General features: G+C 37.1%; 1 protein-coding gene across 3 annotated transcripts in view; it reads left to right on the top strand.

The window, feature by feature from the left end:
* Window positions 1–21,328, top strand: part of ZFYVE28 (zinc finger FYVE-type containing 28) — a 159,377-nt gene that overhangs the window by 111,129 nt on the left and 26,920 nt on the right. For 2 of the 3 annotated variants that reach the window (XM_074904400.1, XM_074904401.1), the window contains exon 8: window positions 5,329–6,687. In XM_074904400.1, coding sequence (XP_074760501.1) covers window positions 5,329–6,687 — 1,359 coding nt within the window. Of the gene's footprint in view, window positions 1–5,328; window positions 6,688–15,979; window positions 16,085–21,328 lie in introns of all 3 variants that reach the window. The other variant, XM_074904399.1, reaches the window with a different exon arrangement.

The raw sequence follows: 21,328 nt of genomic DNA, 5'->3' as shown, positions 1-21,328 counted from the left end.
CAGTAGTCACATCTTGTGTTGTAGTTGTGTGCCTGTTGTAAGAATATAGAACAATATGTTATTGCAGAATACTATCTATTCCCAGTTAATTTCTCTGAAGTTCTGTAACTTTTTAGCCAACTAAATATTTTAATTTATGGATTAACAGCAAATACGCAGCTTCCTTTGTAGGATGACAGGTAATTTGCAAGCTGTACTATCCTTAAACATCCCTCCTGTTAAAGGCAATAATAAGTACTGTATTAATATGAACCCACATAAATAAATCAGAACTAGCAGAGAAAAATATCAATTGGCTAGGAAAACATTTGGTGTCCTATTGGTGTCTGGCAGTTAGTGTCTGGAAACAATAGAGGCTCTAGAGACTCTCTGAGTAGAAGTAGTATGGGTTCTTGTGTAGGTTTTGGTAAGGTTGAGCAGCAAATGATGACTTTTAATGTTTTAGTATCTAAGCAGGTGCTTGTGTTGGTTGTTCTTTTGGATGCGAAACATAAATATTGGTATTTTATATATCTACCAATGCATAATAATAATAATATAGTAGTGTTATCTCTGTTTCTTTTAAACTAAGCCATTTGAACCCTTTCTGCCAAATAACTGTAATCTGCCTAGTAAGTATAAAAAACATGTCATCTGGTATATGCATAGATATTTAATTTAGATCCCTGTGACACTAAACATTCTTGTGATAAAAAATACCTGTGCTCTATGTACATTTGAGACTATTATATGGAGATTTTCAGAGGCAAGCAAACCTGGGATTTTGCAGTACTTCCCATTCTGCCCTTTTTTCAAAGCCCTCTGCTTGCCTGGTGCTTGTTTCTGGACCGTTACAATTGATGTCAGGGTCCCTGTGGATTTTGGGGGTGCAGAATCAAGCAGATTGCAGATCAAGTTGTGCAGAATCAGAGGATTGTACCATTTTAAGTATACTGGAACCCTTCTATATCATAGTCTGGAAATCAAACGCAGTATACTTGTTGTCAGTGTGTTCAAGCATGTTGGGGGGGTGGGGGGGCAGGGGGCGATCAAACTCATATGCTTTTAATGTGTGCACAGGTTGTGGGGAAACTGGTTAGTTTTTCCAAGATGTCTGTGTTTAAAACTTTGAGTTGGTTTTAGAAGTTTTGCAGTAAAGGAGTACCAGTGATATTTGTCAGTGTTGATTTCTTAATGTTGCTGTATCAGAAGAGATCTATAGACTTTCATGTGCTCAGCCCTGTGGAAGCAGGAGGATGCAAATTGCATTCCTGTACCTGCATCGTGTTCTTACGATGGCAGCTCCATAGACAGCTGTTTACGCTCCATTCAGAACATGAACTGAAGCACAGGCTGGCAATAACTATGATGCTGTTCTCTGGAAACAGACAATTTAAAATTCTAGTTAGAATAGGAACAAAGTTAATGAAGCAGACTTGGAGAATGTGTGAGATCAGTGCACTTGGGTTTTTGTGGCCCAGTCATCTATTTAGCCAAATTTGTCTTTAAATGGACTTCTGGCCTCAGATCTTAGAATAAGTAATTTCTGCACCCTCAATATTGGCAGTAGAATAAAATATGTTTATTGGTTTTGCAATAGGGAGTGTAAATTTCTACTACTGCTTGTAACAAGCAGAGTACATATCAAGAACTTGCCTTGTTTTCTGCCAGTGGCTGTAGCCACTGGAAGAAAAATGTTCTTCATATTTTAAAGGCTAGATTGCCTTCCTGTGTTGTTATGCCAAAAAAGAGTAAAAGTAGGTGAAACCTCAACATGCTTTTTTATCTAAAGCCTCTGTGAGAAGAAAGCACACTGCTGCTGTCAGGGTGGATTGCAGAAGCTCTCTTTACCTGCGGCTTCTAAATAATGAAAGCAGATGGAGAAATTATTTTTTCCATATGACCACAGCACTTGCTTGGATCTGATGATGAGTTACAGATGCTTCAGCAGAAAGGACATGAACTGTGGAAGTAGCTACAGCATAATTAAATCTTATGGTTCAGTAATGATGCCTGATGTTTAGTTTTAAACCTTCAGTAGTGAGATTTAACATTTGTTTCTATATACTGGTTGACGTTAATTTTTATTCTCAATGTCTACATAGGCATTTTAAAACATGCCAATGTTCCTAATGTTGACAATGAATCCTGTATCATCTAATATACAGTGTTTCAAAAGATAACTGTTGAACAAACATTTGTCATCTTGCAAGGAAACTTGTATTTAGAATAGTCCAGTAAGTCTAGGGGGTTTTATGCAAAGAACTGAAGATAATTGTCCGCACCTATTTTAGAACAAGCTGTATTTGTTAACAGCAGGATTTCTGGTGTTTGATTTGGGAAAAAAGAGCATATTTCTCTGGAATTTAAAGTAGGATTATTTCTCTACTGAAATAACAGGGCTGGTGGACTACCACATGTAATCCAACTGATTATGTATAGCAACTCTTGCAAGGCAGCATGGATCTGACTCACCTAGAAAGACACGAGAACTGTCAGCTGATTTGATTGACTTCTTAAATTTTTTTATCAGCTTTATTTAGTTATCCTCAAAACTGCACAGAATTGTTTTTAAATTTTGAGGTACTGTCATTGGCAGAAACAAAGAATTCATTACTCAAGTCAGTGAAGGTAGCCAGCATAAAGCAAATGTGTATTTTCCAGTCCTTATATTACAGTGAATGTGTGAAACCTGTATCCGATAGGTCTGAGCAGTCAGGCGCTCTGTCTTCAGAAAGGAATCAGAGCAGTTTTGAGCACCCAGACTCATTCAGGAATCCTGGGTGCTGCCATGCAGTGTTCTGGAAACTGAATAAAACCCCAGACTAGATGCTGAAGGTCAGAAGATTCAGTCTTAGATTTTTAAATGGGCCCATTTCACTCCCAGTTATGCTAATGAGCTTGGATGGAAAGCTAATTCCTTTGAACGTCGCTAATGTAGTCTATATTTGTAGAAGTCAGTAATTCTTATCTTCTGTTTTGATAAGAGTGTATGACTGTGGTGTATGGACAAGCATAGATGATGATTAAGCAGTTGACTTCTGATCACTTTGACACTCACGTTTTTTCTGTGCAAGGATGCCACCTTAGTTCAGAAATCCCTAATCTACAGGCTGCTGGAATCCTGTTAGGGTGCACATACCAGAGGTCACTGTGTACTTGTCCCATTCTTACACTCTTCCTTAGAATCTGTTATCAGAGAAAGGCTTCTCTACTTTATGGACATTGGCCTGACCCAGAAATAGCTTTTTAATATCTTTTCATAGGGGAGGGACAAGCTTAAACCCTCCACTGTTGTGTTTGTGTGCTTACTCTGTTGTGGATTTTTAAGTTTAAAACCCCAACTGTTTCTAAAATCCCCACATTAATTTGTTTCTGCTTATATAAACATATCACAGCATTTCTGTAAAAACTGACAAACTGAAAATTTGTAAGACAAAGCCTCATGGCAAAAATCATGTTATTCCATATTTCTATTGATTATATTGGTATCATTCTTTCAAAAATAAACAAGAAAACAGCTTTTTTATGTTGACATTAAAACATAAACCATTCTCTGTCAGTTTGTTTTTATGGTGATGTTAAAATGCTTAATCTCTTACAGACACTGATTACTGTTTAGATAAAAAAATCTGAGTAATGAAATGGTATCATCATATACTGTTTAGACAAAAGAAAGGAATGTGCAGGTATTTTAAAACGTTAGAGTGTGCCAGATAGCAATACTGGTTTATAGCTTTATTAGGTAAGTGGGCCTAACAGATTGCCTATTTCCCTTTCTTACTTATTTATGGTTGTGTACATTTAACAATTTTTTCACAAAGATGCATATGGAATGATTTAAATAAATACTGACTTCTCTATTAGAGACTATGGGAACAAGTGAAAAGAGGAGGATAGAATGGTGCAATTGATCTTATAAGGTACTGGAAATTTTTTCAGGGCTATATAACTCCTATATAAAGTGTATTTTTTAAAAAAAAAAAAAAAAAGATGCTAATTGTATGGAATGCATATAACCATAAAAATGTGTTCTATACTTACTTTGACTTTAGCATGCTTATTTAAACTGTTATCTTATTAAAAATTGCTCAGTAGCTGATACACAAGTCAGATACTAGTGATATATTTTTGGGGCAATTTGATCTTTTAGTGATAGTACTTTGAAAAATATTGGATCTTTGAGTTAACAAGTTAAGAATGCAAGCCATTGACTGGAAAATAAGATGAGATGTGTTGAATGTTTCTTTTGGGGATTTTTTTGATCCTCTTGTTTAGACTGAAGTTACTGCTTTAAGGGAATTCTTTTACTATGGGCTTATTAATATGCCAGCGCTATGTCACTTGCTAGCTAGTGATTTCTAACCACATGAGGAATAATGGACTCCCAGCCTCTGTTTAAGTAGAGGATCTTGCTTTTCCCATCCATTCATTTATGCCAGAGTATACTTGCTGGCCTTCAAAAATGTTAACAACGTTCTTGACAGAGAGGATGTTTTTATATGCGGTTTCTAGTTGAGAAGCACAGTTAAAATAAAAATCAGACTTAATTTTAAGTGCTGCTGTGTCTATGGCTTTGTTTTAAAGTTGTATAGCACTTAAACAGCCTCAAATAACACTTTGTTTTTAGGTGCTTGTAGTCCTGAATTGCAATACTGATGACACTTGGTAGCGCTGGAGATGCTGCATGTCTCAAGAAAACATAGTTTAGTAAATACCTAAACGTTTGCTTTTAGGCCTGCCTGGTTCTTAACATCATGCAGAAGCTTAACTCCCTAATGACTGAGTTACATGTTTGAGGTGGGAGAGCTCACTTTAAATCCCTATTTCAGTGAACAGGCTTCCAAGATGCCAGTGTTGCATAAGCAATATTACTATTTTTAATGAATTCTTTTTATCTGACAATATAATGGTGTGAAACTTCTGCAGTACTTTTTTGCAGAAGAATTTTCAGAATCTAGTATGAAGGATGGCAAATTAGTTTGTTAGTCAAAGTCAAATTTGTGAATGAAAAAAATGACACTATATCTAATTGTGGGTAAAACTTTCACTATAAGTAATGGGGAGGGGGAAAGATCCATTTTTGGGTGTGTTTTGATTTATTTTGGAGCTTCATTGCAAGGAAGTAAGTTGGTACCCTGTATTTGCATGAGTAATCTCAGATTCAGGCATCAGCTATTGTGTTCTGAATATGAATACCAAATGCACCTTGAGTTACACAGCTGAAAGTACTCTGTGCCCCCAAGTTCTGGATTTCTGTACTAACAGTAAAAGCTGCTTTTAAAACCTGTAACATCGGTGCCTCTGATGACTGGAAACGCCAGGTGACGTGTATTTCTTAATTTTCAGGGATCTACTTCAGACATTAACTGAGGATGAACTGCACACACTGGAACGTAACCTTTGCATCTCTCAAGATGTGGATTTTCCTGTCAGAGCGAATCCTGAAGTACCCTCTGTCATTACAACGGGCATAACTGCAACTTTGCCTGCTAAGGAGCTTTCAGCAAAAGCAGAAAATACAGAGGCTGAGCTGGCTTGTTCTATGCAGTATGATGAACAGGAGCTAGAACAGCTGAATAGGATGGTACACAGAGTTGGAGATGAAATGTCTTCTCTGCTTTCCCCTCCAAGCATCTGTCAGTCTCCAGCTCACAGACCTAGCCTAAGAAATAGTTCTAGCACAGAAGCTTCACCAACAAGACACCATCTTGACAATTTAACTGATGAAGAGGACAGAGTGTTTTTTATGGATGACCTAGATGGAGCAGGAGAAGCTCTTGCTGGGTTGGATTCAGTAAGTGATACTTTTGCTTGGGTGAATCACCCTTGCCATGATTCAAAACAGAACCTGCAATATAGAGATGCTTTGCTGTCAGAGAACAGCCATCAGACAGAGGAAACTTTGCTTTTAAAAGACGCTGCAAGTGACTTAAGCAATAATAACAATATTGAAGACAGCAAACAGATGTCTGGCATTTCAGTTCAGAATTCATGCAGCTGTCTAGAAGGTCCGGACTCACAGTTATACCTCAATGGCTGGGATGCATATGCTGACGATGCAGAAATGGCAGAAGTGATAGCTCACAGGACAGGGGGAATGAAAATATCTGCTACCGTAATATTCAATCCTAAATCTCCCTCTAGCTCAGAATCCCCAGTAACAACTCCAGAAGCAGCTATTAGTTGTGTTCCTGGATCTGCTAATCCATTAGCAAATGAGGAGGAGGATGAGTCCAATAAACTCAGTATAGCTGCCACAAACTGTCTAATTAATTCCTGTGTGTGTTGTGGCAGCTGTGAAGACAGCAGGGAGGACAGTGTTGAAGGTTTAAAGACTAAACATTCTGCAGGAGGTGTTGTAAATGCTTCATATGCATTAGTAAAGTCTAAGGAAATGGACCATGTAGAGAACTCGGACAATTCAGTCCCTGCACAGGAAACATTAAAACCTGAAACTTCTGCTTTGTTAGCAGAAAGAGACTTTGGCAGAGAAGAGCAAAAACTGCCAATCTCCTCTAAGTGCCTGGCACATTCCTCAGGTTCACAGGTAGGAGCAGAAAATGAAACACAAGAAGCAGAAAGCATCTCAAATCAGCAGAAGTGGGAGAAGAGAAAACAACTATGTGAGAAAAAACTGGACAACAGTGAAGATGCTAGTAGTGAAAGGACAACAAAGGAAGATGTGAAGTCAAGATCTAGTTCAAGGTAAGAGCAACTTGAAGTTTTGGCAGTAATTTGCATCTAAGTTCTTACATCCTTTAGCTATTGGTGTATAATTAATGTTGCTTTTAAAGAAAATAGTGTTTTGCAGGATTAAGGAGTTTTTCAGTGTACATTTTTTTGAGTAGCTTTTTGTTGGACTTCATCAGCTTTTTTGGAAAACATTTGGAGAACACATGAGTTGTAATGATGTCTCTATATCATTGAAATCAAGTGCACTAATCTTACTAGTTCAATGTAACAGTGCATTGCTGCTAAACATCATCTGGGTCATTAGCTCTGTTGTACTCTGCTGTTTTGCAGGAAGAGTGTGTCTGAGATACTACAAAGTTAACTTCCATCAATGCATGGGATTAAATTGGGATCTAAACACATTTTACCTTATCTTCTTCTGAGAGAATGGGGTTGATATGTTATTTGTGGGCATGAGGGTATTTGTGAATGTTTCTGTGCTGAATAGAGCTTAACAGTGCAGAAACATCTTTTAAACCTATTGAATCATTTCAACCAAAGCCGATAGAACAATAGAGGTCATGAATTACAGTTCTACATATTTAATGACAATAAGGAACCAGATAACAGAGAGAGACAATAACAATAGTTGTGTTAAAGAAAATGCCATGCTTCAAGTCAACTTTGATTAGACATTGGGGATCCTACACGCGTTAGTAGGAAACCAGACTTCATTTTGGTTTACTGTTTAGGTGAGAACTTGTTTTGTAGTGAATAATGTCCTCGGTTTACCTGAAGTATTAATATCATAAAGCCGAGAGAAGAAATTAAATAGAACTTACTGTTGTTCTCTGTATTTCTGTGACAGCTTGCTTCCGTTGTGCCTCACTGTGTCAGTACTGTGGAGATGGTTTGGTGCAGGTTCTCTGTTACATGTGTATAGAGTTTAGGATAATGCAGTGGGGACAGCTTGAACTGTGAAGCATTACTACAATATAAAGAAATAAACATTTTTTTAGGAACATACCAATTGAATTATAAAACATTTTACTGGTAGTGGAAATAAAATCTAGAATTTTTGGCACTGGAGTTAATTCCTCTTACAGGCAAAACATAATTTAACATGCACAAAACACGACTTTTGAGAAAGTAGTTGTATCTTTCTCATTATTCTGTGTATTTGCTATCTTGGGCTTGCAAGTCTTATCATATTCAAGGCCTTGCAACACGGTTTCTGAATGGACTTCACTTTAAGAAGCAGTTCACAAATCCGTTTGACATTTAAAGCTTTTGCAACACTTAAAGTGGAATATTGCTTAAAAGTAATTACTGTATGCTTAATTAGTGTCCTAATAAATTATACGTCGTTTATAAATGCAGTTTGTTTACTAATTTTTGCCTTGAATAGCATATTACTTGAAATTTGTGAGACCAAGTCTTTAAAATAAAATTACATATATAAGCTTCTTTTTCAGTCTCCCATGGTTTATGGATGTAGTAACTATTTCTTCATGTACTTGTCCAGCCTCCATTAATGTTATATAAAAACTTTGTATGATAATTGTTCTTTTGCAGAGAGTTCTGTAGGTTTGTGTTCCTCTGTGTCCTTTTGTTCCAGACCTGGCTTGTTACAGCTTCGTTGAATGACTCCTAGTTCCTGTTTGGCTTCTCCGTGCCAGTTGTGATTTTGTAGACTCCAGTCACACTTCACCTATGTGGTTACTTTTTCCGGTTGGAAAAGTCACAGCCTACTTGATCAGAAGTTGTCCGTAGCTTTGATCATTCCTTTTGTCTTGCTCTAAACCTTTTTCAATTATACTATTTCCTCTTAGCAATAAGTGAATCGGAACTACGCTTACTCAGGGTATGAGCAAACCATGGACTTGCACAGTGCCATAATTATTTTCTCTTGTTTTTACAATGGCTCCCAATATTTGGCTTAAGATATTTTGCCAGGTGGTGAGCTGATGGGTTTTCTCAAGTTGTTTGCAAAGCCCCAAGATCCTGCTTGTGAGCTCAGGCTGTCATTCTGTATCTGATGCTAAAGTTGTTCTCCCTGTGTTTACCAGTTGAATATCACCTTGCTGTATTACCTGTTACTCAGACTTTAAGATCCTGTGCAATTTTTCAGTCTGCTCTTGTTGTTATTGCCCTGAATAATTTTGCATCTGTAGGAACCTTTCAGACCTCATTGGTATCTCAATTTTTGCAGATTGTATGTGAAAACAAACCCCCAAACGAACTTCATTTGTGACATCTTGCTCTTCTGAGAAGTGGTCATGTAACAGCTCCTCCCTATTTATAGTTAAGAATTATTTATCCATTTTGGGCCCCTTTCTCTTATGCTATAGCTCCTTAGTGAGGTATTTTGACAGAATCTTTTTGGAAATCCAGAGGCTACCAGCTGAATCACAGTTCTTCACAAGCTTCTTGACCCCTTAAGAATGCTCCCAAGAGGTTCCTGCTGCAGAAGCCATGTTACTTCTTTCCAGGCAGACTTCCTCATTATTGCCTACCTATTTATGCTTTTGATATATTCTGCTAAGTTGCTTGGTACGAACTTCAGCTCACAGAACTAGAGTTGTTTGTATCCCCTTGGAGTCCTTTTAATTTTTAGAGATGCCACCTTTAAACTCCATGCATCAACAAAGTTTTAAATGAGAACTTAATTCATCCGATTAACTCTTGAGTTCTAAAACTCTTGAGTGAATATTTTCTAACAAGTTAGTGAGTTTTGTCTGTTTTCACCATTGCATCTTTCTTCCACTGCTACTTTGTTGACATCTAATTCTGTCTATTTGTTATTAGACTACAGTACATCTGTTACTAATTCCATCTTCACAGAAATGGAGAAATAGGGATGGAGGTATTTTGTTACTAGATTGTTGCTCCTTTATTTAGAAATGTTTTAATATTAACTCTTTCAGTATATTCTGTGAGACACAGATGCTGGTGATCTACTGAGGACTAGATTAAAAATTATACATGTGTAGATCCTTAGTTTTCTCATATATATCTATATATAGGTTTGGTTCTTGTCTCTGAATCACTAGTCATGTCATCAGTAAAAGAGATAATTCAGTTACAAAACAGAACTTTCTGGACCTTTTCTTACTCATGCTGCCTGCGCAGTGACTAATCACTGCTTTTCAATGGTATTTTTAAATTGGAAGATCACATTAGGGTTCTGCAATTGCTCCCTATTACATGCTTGTGAATACCAACTTAACCATAGAGGAAATGTTGGAGACGGTAGATTATTTTCAGAATGATGGACCCATTAGCTAGAACAATAAGCAATCTAATATATATGAAATAGCTGCAGGATATGCTCATTCATCAAATTGATAAATGTATTTATTTTCTAGTTACTGTAAGTCACCAACTAGGAGAAGAAAATTTTCTTTCCCTTGTCTGACTCAAACAGCTGTCAAGTGTGTATGTTCTGACACAAACTGTTTCTTTTAGTAAATCAGTTCATATACTATGCAATATGACATTGTAGGTATAATTTCCATGGTCCAGTCAGGCTTACTGTAATCCTTAAACCTAAAATACTTGGTATTTCAGGCTTCTCTATCTAGCCTCAATATTCAGTGCGGTTTAAAATACAGATTAAATGCTATTCTACTTAAAATATGGGTATTGACATGTCTGCTACTTCAGTTTTTAAGTCATAGCTGATGTTGTATTGTTCTGCATTATTCGCCTCTCAGTATCTCAAAGACATAAACACAAAGGACACCAAGAGTCTTGGGCAGCAGCATTAATGAGATGCAAATACGAGACAGTATCTGATCTGCTGAAGGGTCAACGTGATAAGTAAAGGCTGTTATATGGCAAAACAAACTGTTAAATGGGTGAAATAATGTAAGAATAGTACAGAAGATCATAAACCTATGACAAAGCAGCATTTGGTGTTTTGGGGTAATAAGTTAACCCCTAAACCAATCTTTAGATCTGCAACTAGTATTCCTTTTTTTCCAACTGGAAGCAAGCTATGCCGATTTTTGAAGTGCTCATTCTGTCATAGTATTCTGCCTGCTTTTTCCAAGGGGGGAAAAAAAATTAGAGAGTGAAGATCATGGGTTTTTTGGTGTTTTGGAAATACGTGGCTTTCTGTTCTTTTGAGACTTGAAGAGTCATTGTAAAATGTAAAACTGCTCATTCTTCTGCATGTTTTATGAAATTTGGCAGCTTGTTTCATATTGTCACACAATGCTAGTGTTTTGATGCTTTAATTTTAAATACCTGGTTCTGTTGCATGCTTGTTTATCTACATACAGACCTTAAAACAGTTCTGATATAAAAAAGGCTTCTTAAACATAGTTTGTCTCTTTCCTGCTGCAGTCTATTATGTGTAGTTTAAATTATACCCTTTTTCCGTTATCTTCCTTGATCTATTTGGCAAGTGTAGTCTTGAAGTCTTTTACATTACACCTGAGAATTGTCAAGTCAAGCTGAAATTGGTAGCTAGGAAAACTTATCTTCACACTTTCTGCAAGCTCTAGCTGTGTCCACTGGCTGAGCAGTGCTGGTGCTGTTTGCATTTATTTGTGGGGGCTTAAAAAATAGATTATTTTGCCATATGCTTTTGCAGTGTAAGGAGGAGGAATGAGGCATCCTTGGAAAAGCATGTTTTGCTGTTTGCTGATCTCTATTGCAGTTCTAGAATAAAATGAATCATTTCTTCTTGTCCAGCTTGGTACTCAAGTTGTCCTATTTCTTAGTGTTGCAAATCTGTAGTCTAAAATTGTATATATTGTAATACATAATACAGTAGTCTATATTGTAATATATTTAAAATTTTACTTCCTCAAGATATTAGAATGACTTTGTAAAGATGATGACCACCTGTTTTATGTAGTTGGCTTCTAATTTTGTTTTTTGTCTGTATTTTATTTTGTTCACTCCTTAGCAACATGTGACATGTGCATGTTTTCAGTCATTCCACCTTTATAAATGCATGGAAAAGAAGCATTTATATTTTTGGGATGGCTAGCATTTACATTTAAAAAAACCCAAAACACCACAAACTATCTTTCTAGATTGCTTTTCAGTTTATAGCATTTGATTCTATAAGTGCTTCTTTATCAAAACTAGATTAATTGATATTGCAGTGCAAACTTGATTAAATGTCTTTAAATTCATGCTTTCCCTATAATATTCCTATCACAGTAAGACTTGAAGTTGTGTGTGTCTTGACATGACCAAGTGACCTTTTCCATAAAATTTAATGGACAGCTGTGCATATTCACATAAATAAAAACATATCTGCTTAGTGTCTTGTATTGATTAGTCTTTAGCTATTCAGGTATAAGAAAATTTCTAATCAGCAGGAAGGAAGTAATAGTTTATTTGGAAAAAAATATCAGCCTTTCAATCAAAGAATTTCCCTTAAGCAATCCTTTTGGCTCTTGACTGAAATTCCTCTGTTCCCCTTCTAGTATTCTGTTTCATTTCTTTGTGCAATTGGCCAAATTCAGATTCAGTATAATTTTTTCAATACCTCCTCCCCTTATTTTTAAGGATACACATCTCAACAGTGGTGGTGTTTGACCTTGTCTGTTGAATGCTGATTTTGTGCAGTATCTGATATGACTACTGTTATGAAGCTTTAGCATGCAAATAAAAGGTGTCAGTGTTTTGTACCAGCTCCCTTTTACTAGGTCCATATATCAAACGCAGCAACAGTGAACTGTATTAACTGTCAATGTGGGTTCCTGAAATGAGTATAGGGGGTAAAACAGAGTTTTAAGAGCCACTTTAGAGTGGATTTGGTATATAGGTGATACATGAAGCTTTAGAGTCAGCTTTCATGTGGTGTGAGATAGGGTAGATCTGTGCCAATTAACTAAAGTAACATGGAATGTGACTGTAACTCAAGTAATAACATTCATGAAGAAACCTTCCCCTGCAACAGCCAGAGATTTAATTTAATGTAAGAGGCTGGAAACACATTCCAGTAGAAAAGTGCACAAACCAGGATAAAATTGGCTTTCAGTTTGTTTTATACCTAGAATAGTTATAAAAAATGTCCAACAGTTTTAAATAAATGGTTTGTTAGTTCTTTTTGCCAGTATTCCATGAAAAGAGGCAGCCACATCACCCCATGTCACTGTTCCGTTGCCTCCAATCTTTATTCTGTTTTCTTATTGGAAGTGCTGTTTTGAGTGTGGATGCTTGTCTTATCCTGTGCTAGAATGTAATCTTTAAAATAGCACTGTAGGCATTTAAGACCTCACAAATGAAACAAACTTGTGCCACCTTACTCAGTTTAAACAGTCTTCTGAATCCCAATTTAACATGGCATTAATTTCAAATGAGCATGAGGTGTGGTGAAGTTCAGGTTGCCTGTGGGCTGGCGTGGGGAGAAAAGGTTAGCTGCTATGAGCTACAAAATGTGTCTGTGTGCACATACCTTCTCTTACAATTGTGCTGATGAACACATGAGCCAAGCTGCCATCACCTGTTAACAGGAATCATGAGTTGGGAAAATCAGGTCAATTCACCTCAGGATCTACCAGCATCTTAGAAAAGCTGAGCAAATCTTCAGGCAGGCACTAATGAGAAGAATATTCTGCAAAGAGGTATCCTAAGTCTGTGTACTGAGGAGGAATGCAGTGAGTATGTCAGGAGTCTCTTTTTTTGGTTGTTTTCTTTAAAAAAAAGTTATTTAGTATAACACTGAGAAGGTCTAAAACAGAGTTATTATTGGAGTCCCATTTTTTGGTACTAAATAAACACAGAATTTCTTACCTGAAGAGTTACGGGCTGATTATGAACCAGAAATAAGCTTTGTAAATAGCAAATATTATTTCTGGTACAAAAATTCAGTCTGTATTGGTACACAGGAGTGAGAAAAATGTTTACACGTGGTAATAGTCTAAGCTACACATCCTTTATTACAACAAACCTAACCTCTGTGAGCGTTATTTGTGTCAAGTGTGTCCAAATAGTTTGCATTGCCAAAGGATGACTGACCAGATGGATATCTAATCCTGAAATCAGTGGATGGCTCAGCATGGCCAGGTTTGTGCACAGATTAAAAGACGGAGTAGTGGAAAATGAAGACATTTATGAAGCAGTTTAGAATGGTAAATGGTGCTATGACAAGGCTTAAAAAGAGATGAGATAGCGGAGCTGATGAGAAGTTATGCTGATAGTAACTGGTTAGGTGTGGGAGAGGATTCAAATGAGGGGATAAGAAGTATGGAGAAGAGCTCTGAGGTGAAGCTTGTAAGCTGGTCAGAGAACATCTGTGAAGATTAAAATGAAAGATAGCATTGAGATGGTTGATTATGTAAGCTGGTTGTGGGCAATTATGTTCAGAGGTTACTCATCAGGTTTACTTACCATCAAGGTCTAGCGCTTTGTGCTGCCTTTATTGTTTTGCCTTCTGGCTTGGACTGTCCACTCCACAAAGTTAGCTCAGGATAGAAGATCATTTCATGACTGAGGACAATGCTGACAATAAATAAAATCTGCTTCTAATAGAGAGATAGTACTTAGGGTGGTGATTGGTTTGGTTTATGTTTTAGCATAGCATTTAACTCCCCAAAGTAGTATGAGAACGTTCAGTTCTTAGGAAAAATGTATAACAGTGTATTTGATCTTTGTAAGACAGGTTCTCCTGCTCAATCATGCTGTGAAATCACATGCTAATGGCTTTTTAATATCATTTAGCTGCCATAAAACAGATAGTAAAAGGACATTTTAGTAGCATGACCATATTGTCAGATTGGATGGGTAAAGGTGATGAGCTATAAAAAAGTAAGCCTTTGTTTAAATGCCTCTATCTCTTCATAATGAGCAGAATTAGCAAGGGAAATTATATAAAGCGAATGAAAGTTAAATAGATTTTTGTTCAAGTCTGATAAAATTATTTTCCAGTTGTGACTGCTTTCCTTTCAACTAAAGTGTAGTACACTTGGGATTTATTTTCAAATTGGCAATCAGAAATGAGGAACATGAAGGGGTACATTTTCCAAGCGATTAGTGGGAGGTATGCAAACAAATCCTATTATTTCTTAGTGGGATTAGAGCACGTACCTTCCGTACACTGCTTTCCCCTTAAGCCTTCTTCCAGACTTCTAGCTGCAAAAAATAGCTACAATAGTAAATTTAATTGAAGAAAAGATTTTGGAACGTAGCTGGCTTGAATAGGTACCCCGCATACGCCTACAGATCAAAAGAGCATAAAAAACCCCCTGTTAGTAGTTGTGAAGAATTGAGGTAAAATAATCCTGACCTATATAATTACATCTCTTTTAACTAAAGATATTTCTTAGGTTTTTTTCTGCGCTGTCCAAAGATTTCTGTTAACTGAACATTTGCGTTCAGCAGGCACGAATGATTCTTCTACACTGCCCAGAGCCAATACAGCTTTGATACTTCTGCTCAGGACCACATTTTCTTTGCTAGTGTAATTTAATTTTTTCAGCTTGTGGTATTTCCAGTAGCTGAGCAGTAAATTGTTACTGAAACAAAAACCTGGTCTTTCCGAGATAGTTTTATAAGCACTACGGAACTACTCTAATCTTCTAATCCTAGTATATGTTGATAACATGATGCAAGATCTAAAATTACATACTATTTAAAAGCTTTTCATTAGCCCAGGGACATCAGCGAAAAGTTGTGTACCATTCATTTAAATTATTCATATCATTTTACTCAGAAGCTAGTGAATTTCCTATAATGAAGTGTTAGTGGTTTACCATGGGACTGCTCCTTCCAGGACAAAAATTGAAGTACATATATGGCAGTTCATGGGGACTGACTAAATTTAGGGGTAGGTGTATTATTTTCATGTCCTTCTCTGAAGAGGCAGCTTTCTGCTTTCTCACAGACTTTTTCTTTCCGGTTGGAAGGAAACATAGATCAAACTTGACACAGTATTTCAGAAGTTTTTGAAGCTCCGTGTTTAAGATGTTTTGGCCTTAAACATGCAGTGACTTTATGAACTCTCGGTTTTGTTATGTCTGTGTTATGATGTTAAATGACGCGTGGAAGCATAGGCATGCTATTCCATAGCCTATACCCTATGAAAATGTAAGCTCCTTGGTTCTTTCCTGAATGGTTTAACTGTATAGCATGAATTAAATTGAAGTTTTTTATAATATGTGTGCCTGCTGACTTTGCAAAATTGCCTGTCCTTTTTGGGAAGAAAACAGAATAGGTTTGTATCATTTTCCAAAGACCATTACAACTGCCATTTTACTCTTATTTCTGTATAATCCATGACAAGCCATGAGTTAATCGCAGTGCTCTGTTTTTTTTACCTTTGTTCGCTTCAGCAGTTCATTTTGTTTCCATGTTTTTTCAGTTCTCAGGATGGCTTATGTGATTCCCCCCTCAGCTCCATCTCCAGCAGTGACTATGAGAGTGTTTCTGTCACTACATGTAGTCTCTCCAGCATATACGCTCTGAGGTAATAACATCACTTCACAGTCAGATTTGACAAACGGTATTGGGTTATGCTTGGTTAAAGATTTTCATTGAATTAATAATCAAGTGACAGCAACACTTCTGAGTATTTTTCCTTTTGAACAGCATGTGCTTTTTTTTCCCCTAGCAGTTTTCTTCAGTGCTGTGGCAATTGAAAGGCAACTATTTACAGAAAAGTTTTAATCCATACAGCAATGAATTATGTATGTCCGTGATCTCCCTTTTATTTGTCCATTTAGCATTTCTTGAGAGATTTCAGGTTTTACCTTGAAAAGTACCTAATGTTTGTCTTAGCTAGGTCTTGGCTTTCTAGAAAACATGTTTTTTCCACTTTGTTTCACTAAGTAAAATGAGGGGACAGTTCCCCTTGATAATAACTTAACTTCCACAGTGTTGTTGGCCAAAACTGGTAAGAATACTAGTTTGTATTCTCATATTCTGAAACTGCATGAGAGTTTTAACTTGTTAGTTTTGTTCAGAGCACTTAATGAGAATAATAGAGGAATGAAGTTTAAGGCAGAAGAATGTAACTAAAGCAGACAGATGAGGGTTTTTGCTTTCTTTGGCATTTGCATAACGTACATGTATGTGATGTATTGCATACTTTGTATGCAGTAACATTTTTAATCTGGTACGGGCAGATTGAAACACCACTATTTCAGTCAAGGTAGATCATCTTCCACTGCTTCTTGTCCTCCCATTTTCATCTGCTTATCTCTACCCATCACTTCATTTGAACTTTGGGAATTCCATATTTTGTCTAGATTTGGGGGTAGAGAAAGGGGGTAAAATTTATTTTCTAATAGTGATAGAGGAAATAGTACATATAATAACCTTATTTTTTTTAGGATGTATCCATTTTCAGGCTCGTTTTTTTTTTTTTTTAGAGCTTAATATTTTTAAAATAAAGGCAGAGAGATGCAACTAAAACTTTTTCTTGTGGTTTTAATTTTGAAATACATTTCATTTTGACTGTTCTTCCAAAAAAACCCAATTTACCTGCATGCAAAAGTTGCCCTCTTCTAAATACTATATAGATCAAAGGGTATTTCACACAGGGCTGTCTGAGTGGACAATAGAACTAACCTCAGTTATTCTTCAGGGATAATTGGAGCAGTGAGAATCAGTATTCCTTAGGTGCATCTCCTCTTTTCAAGGCCTTACTTGACTGCCTTTGTATGTTAGTATTGTAGTTGCCACTGTATCGATGGTTAGGTAAATAAGATCTCTCTTTTCCCTTTTTTCAAATTTTGTTTTGCTTGTTTGATTTATAAGGCAATAATTGTACATACGCATTTGTGGTCTTGTCCACTGAACTGCAGCATTATATCATCCTTGGGTGTCATGCAAGAAATATGTTGCCGATTTTTCTGTATCTGATTGATATTACTAGAGATGTAGCTGTTGTAGTTTATGATCCAATTAAAAAAAAAAAAAGCTCAGTGCCCACTTGACTATACTGATATGCACTTCCTCTTTTGACATACTTAGTTTAAAAAAAGTTTAAACTCCTTTCAGTGACTTCAGAAAAAAAAAATAGCTCAGGAGTCTGATTGCTTCACAGTAGTATGCTCCTAGATCTGTGTGCATAGAAATGTAATATTCAGTACATCTATTTGTATTATATCATATATTATTTTTAAGGGGCTCCCCTGTTGAGTGTTATTTGGCTATTAAAGAACTTGTCTAGATTTGTATCATTTGTTTACTACAACAAGCATGTTCCTTGCAAAGACAACCTCTACAAAATGTGCTTTTCTGAAATGACAAAGTTCTCCCTGATGTCATGTGCGTATCCAAAATAATACCTAAATTGATTTTTTTATTGTTTCTTTTTCCTCTGAAATGTGCTGTTCTAATGTACTTAATTTCTTGCTGTTTGCATTTAACAACAATTAGAAATTTAAATGTAACATTAGCGATTTTATCTGAAAAATAATTAGCTAAATGCAGAGTTCTTGAAATGCAGTTATTTGGCCCTTCAACCTCCTGGGAATCATAAACAATTCCTTTGTGCTGTTAAATAATCAATACCGAGGCTCACAGTTGTGTTGTCAGATCACAGCATGTTTTGGAAATACCCAAGTGCCTTCAAACAATTTGGGTCTGGTAGCAGAACCAACTTAGCCAGAGTATCAGAGTGTGTTGAACTGAACTACTAGTGTATTAAATAGCGTAGACTGAATGGATTTGAAACAATAAAGTATTGTATATATGGAATTCTATATGGGTATACATTTATTGTTTTCAAATGATGTATCAGGGAGAAAATTCCCACTCTTTGGGTCCCAGAACACCTGTGGGTTCAACCTATGCATCATTGTTTGCCATTGTGGTTTTTATTGGGAGGAAAAAGCTGCTAGCACTGTAGGAACCATTTGGGACCCGTTAAAGGAGGCTGCTTCAAATCAGCCTGTGATTTACTGCCTTAGACTTTTTGCATCATCAACCAGTGCTGTGTAATTTTTTGAGCTATATTCATCCCACCTAATTTTAGGCACCAAACTGATATACCTAAATTAGAAGTCTTGTTGCTGAAGGTTTCCTGTGTAGTCAATGGAGAAAAGCGGAAACCTCGGTTAAGCGTGTAATTTGTTGAAATCTATCTGGGCCAAAGATTTTTCAGTCTTAAATGAGAACTGTGATTGCATGCTTTGATTACTGACTGTGCTCATGCAGTAATTTGAAAAACATTTTAAAACCTTGCTCAAGGTTTCTAGAGCACAAATTGAAATAAAAAGGTACAGAAATGCTTCTCATGATTTTATTAAGGAAAGGTTTATTATTTCATTGGTACCTGATCTGTGTAGAAGGTTCCTCCTTTGAGTCTCAGGTCTGATGATCAAGAAGTTGAATGTTCAGCCCAGTTCAGAAAATGTTTTTTTGCAAAACATTCATTAAGCAGTATCCAGACTTGAGATGTCCATATCAGTAGTCAGCTTTCTCAGCAAAGAATAAAGATATTCCATGTATTTCAGAAGGTTTCTGAGAAACTGATTTTATGCAGACTCGCAAGAGCATGCAGAAGTTTTCTGTTAGATCAGTGTGTGGAATAATGCTGTTGACTTGAGTGAAAATGAGATGTTTAACTACAGCAGGGAAGTGGCAGTTGGTCCATTATTTATATTAGCTCCAGGAAACAATGCATCCGATTTTTTCTTTTTAATGGTTTCTTTTCATATATGTAATTTTTAGAACAATTTTTAATATAACTATAACTTAGTGAATTGTAAATAGGCAGCTGATAAAATACAGTGCTGGAATCTTATCCATTTCAGTGTTGGAAGTACTAAATTCAGTAGTTTTAAAAAACTAAACTGCAGGACTTTGTCAGCTTTCAACATGCACTTGAATTATTGAGCGAAATCCTGATATAGCCATTGAGTGGAAACCTAAGCGAAGGCTGTTCGTAAGCTTATAGAATGAGATGACTTGATATGCTTAAAGCCAGGCATGAACCTAAGTTCTTTGAAAGACTGGAGCTAGAATATGGAAGAAAAGTGGTGTTTTCGGAATGATGCGGGAAAGCCAGACAACTGAAGAACAAGCTATTTATAATTAAATGATTTCAAGCTTCATTGGAGTTTTTGGTGTAAAGACAGGGCATGGGAGGAAAAAATGCTGATGAATATGTATTCAAGTGTTTGTCTACCTAGAGTACATGGTAAATTCAACTTCTCCATTTAAATGTTATGATAAGCCAATAAATGGTAACTTTACATATTAATAATAAGTTTTAAAACTAACCTTAATGATACAGTAGATGCCTTCTCTGGTCAGCACTCACTTTTTTTTAGATATGTCATTATGGCTTAAATATTGGTGTTTTGTGGTATATTTTTCAGCTGTTTTAGCCATTTATAAAATGGGTGGTGAAGTTTGTAATTTACAGTCTGCAAAAGGAGGTATCTGCAATGTATTGTGACTCAAGTCTATGCCAGAACAGCAAGACTCTGCCACCAATTAGTGGGACATTTTATATAGCTGTATCTGTATTCACATACATGTAAGCAGAGCCCAAGGTCGTTGGCTTGCTGGATATAGCTGAAGGATATTGCATACTTTATTACACATTTAGAGTATATCCCTGTTAGCATAAACACATTTGTGAAATAAGGCAGGGAAGGTTATCTTAGTATATAAATGAGATGAAATTTTGATTACCTGCTTCAGAAATAGTGTTCTGCAGGAGACAGTTGGAAGCTACCTTAGCAGTCAGAGCAGTCATAGGTTGGAAGGGACCTCAAAAGATCATTTGGTCCAACCTGTCATGGGAAGGGGAGCCTAAATTTTCTAGCACCCTGTCCAGTTGCAGCTTGAAAACCTCCAGCAATGGGGAATCTTATCACATCCCTGGGGAGGTTGTACCAGTGATTGATTTTTCTCAGTGTAAAAAATTTCTTTCTTATATCAAGATGAAACCTCTCCTGGTGTAACTTGTCCTCTCCCTGTGGCTCCTTGTGAAGAGAGAGCCTTTGTCCTCTTCGTAGTCACTCTGCATACCAGAATACTGTGATGAGGTCCGTCCTAACTCCTTCAGTCTCTCCTTGTAGGACAGGTTCTCAGTCATCTTCATGGCCCTCCTTTGGACCCTGTCCAGTCTGTGTCTTTCCCAAATTTGTGGAGAACAGAACTGCACACAGTAGTACTCCAGGTGTGGCCTGACAAGTGCTTGGTACATTGGGATGATCATGTCTCTCTCTTTGCTAGTGATGCCCCTGTGGATGCAGCCCAGGACTCGATTTGCCTTCATTGCTGCAGTGGCCTGTTGCTGCCGACTCCTGTTCAGCTTGCTGTCCACCAGGTCCCCGGGTCCCTTTCGGCACGGCAGCTCCCCAGCCACACAGACCCCAGCCTGTACCGGGCTCTTTGGTTGTGTCATCCCAGCTGCAGGACCTTGCACTTGTCTGTTAAACTCCATACTGTTCTTGCCAGCTCGCTCTTCCAGCCCGTCCCGGTCTCTCTGTAAGATGGCTTTGCCTTCAGACGCATCCACCTCACCACCCAGTGTGGTGTCATCAGCAAACTTGATGGTGCTCTCAGTCCTATCATCAAGATAGTTTGTGATGATGTTGAATAGCGTGAGGCCCGGTATCAATCCCTGGAGGACCTCACCTGTGACAGGCTGCCAGCCTGAGTAAAATCCAGGGATCAGCACTGAGTGTGACCTATGAACCAGTTTCTTGCACATCTTGCAGGCCAAGTTACATTCTGGTGGGTGGACAGT

The sequence above is a fragment of the Athene noctua genome, chromosome 4 (genome assembly GCF_965140245.1).
Source record: "Athene noctua chromosome 4, bAthNoc1.hap1.1, whole genome shotgun sequence".
Taxonomy (NCBI): Eukaryota; Metazoa; Chordata; class Aves; order Strigiformes; family Strigidae; genus Athene; species Athene noctua.
Note: the sequence above shows the minus strand (reverse complement) of the source record. Positions and strands in the feature narration are given on the sequence as shown.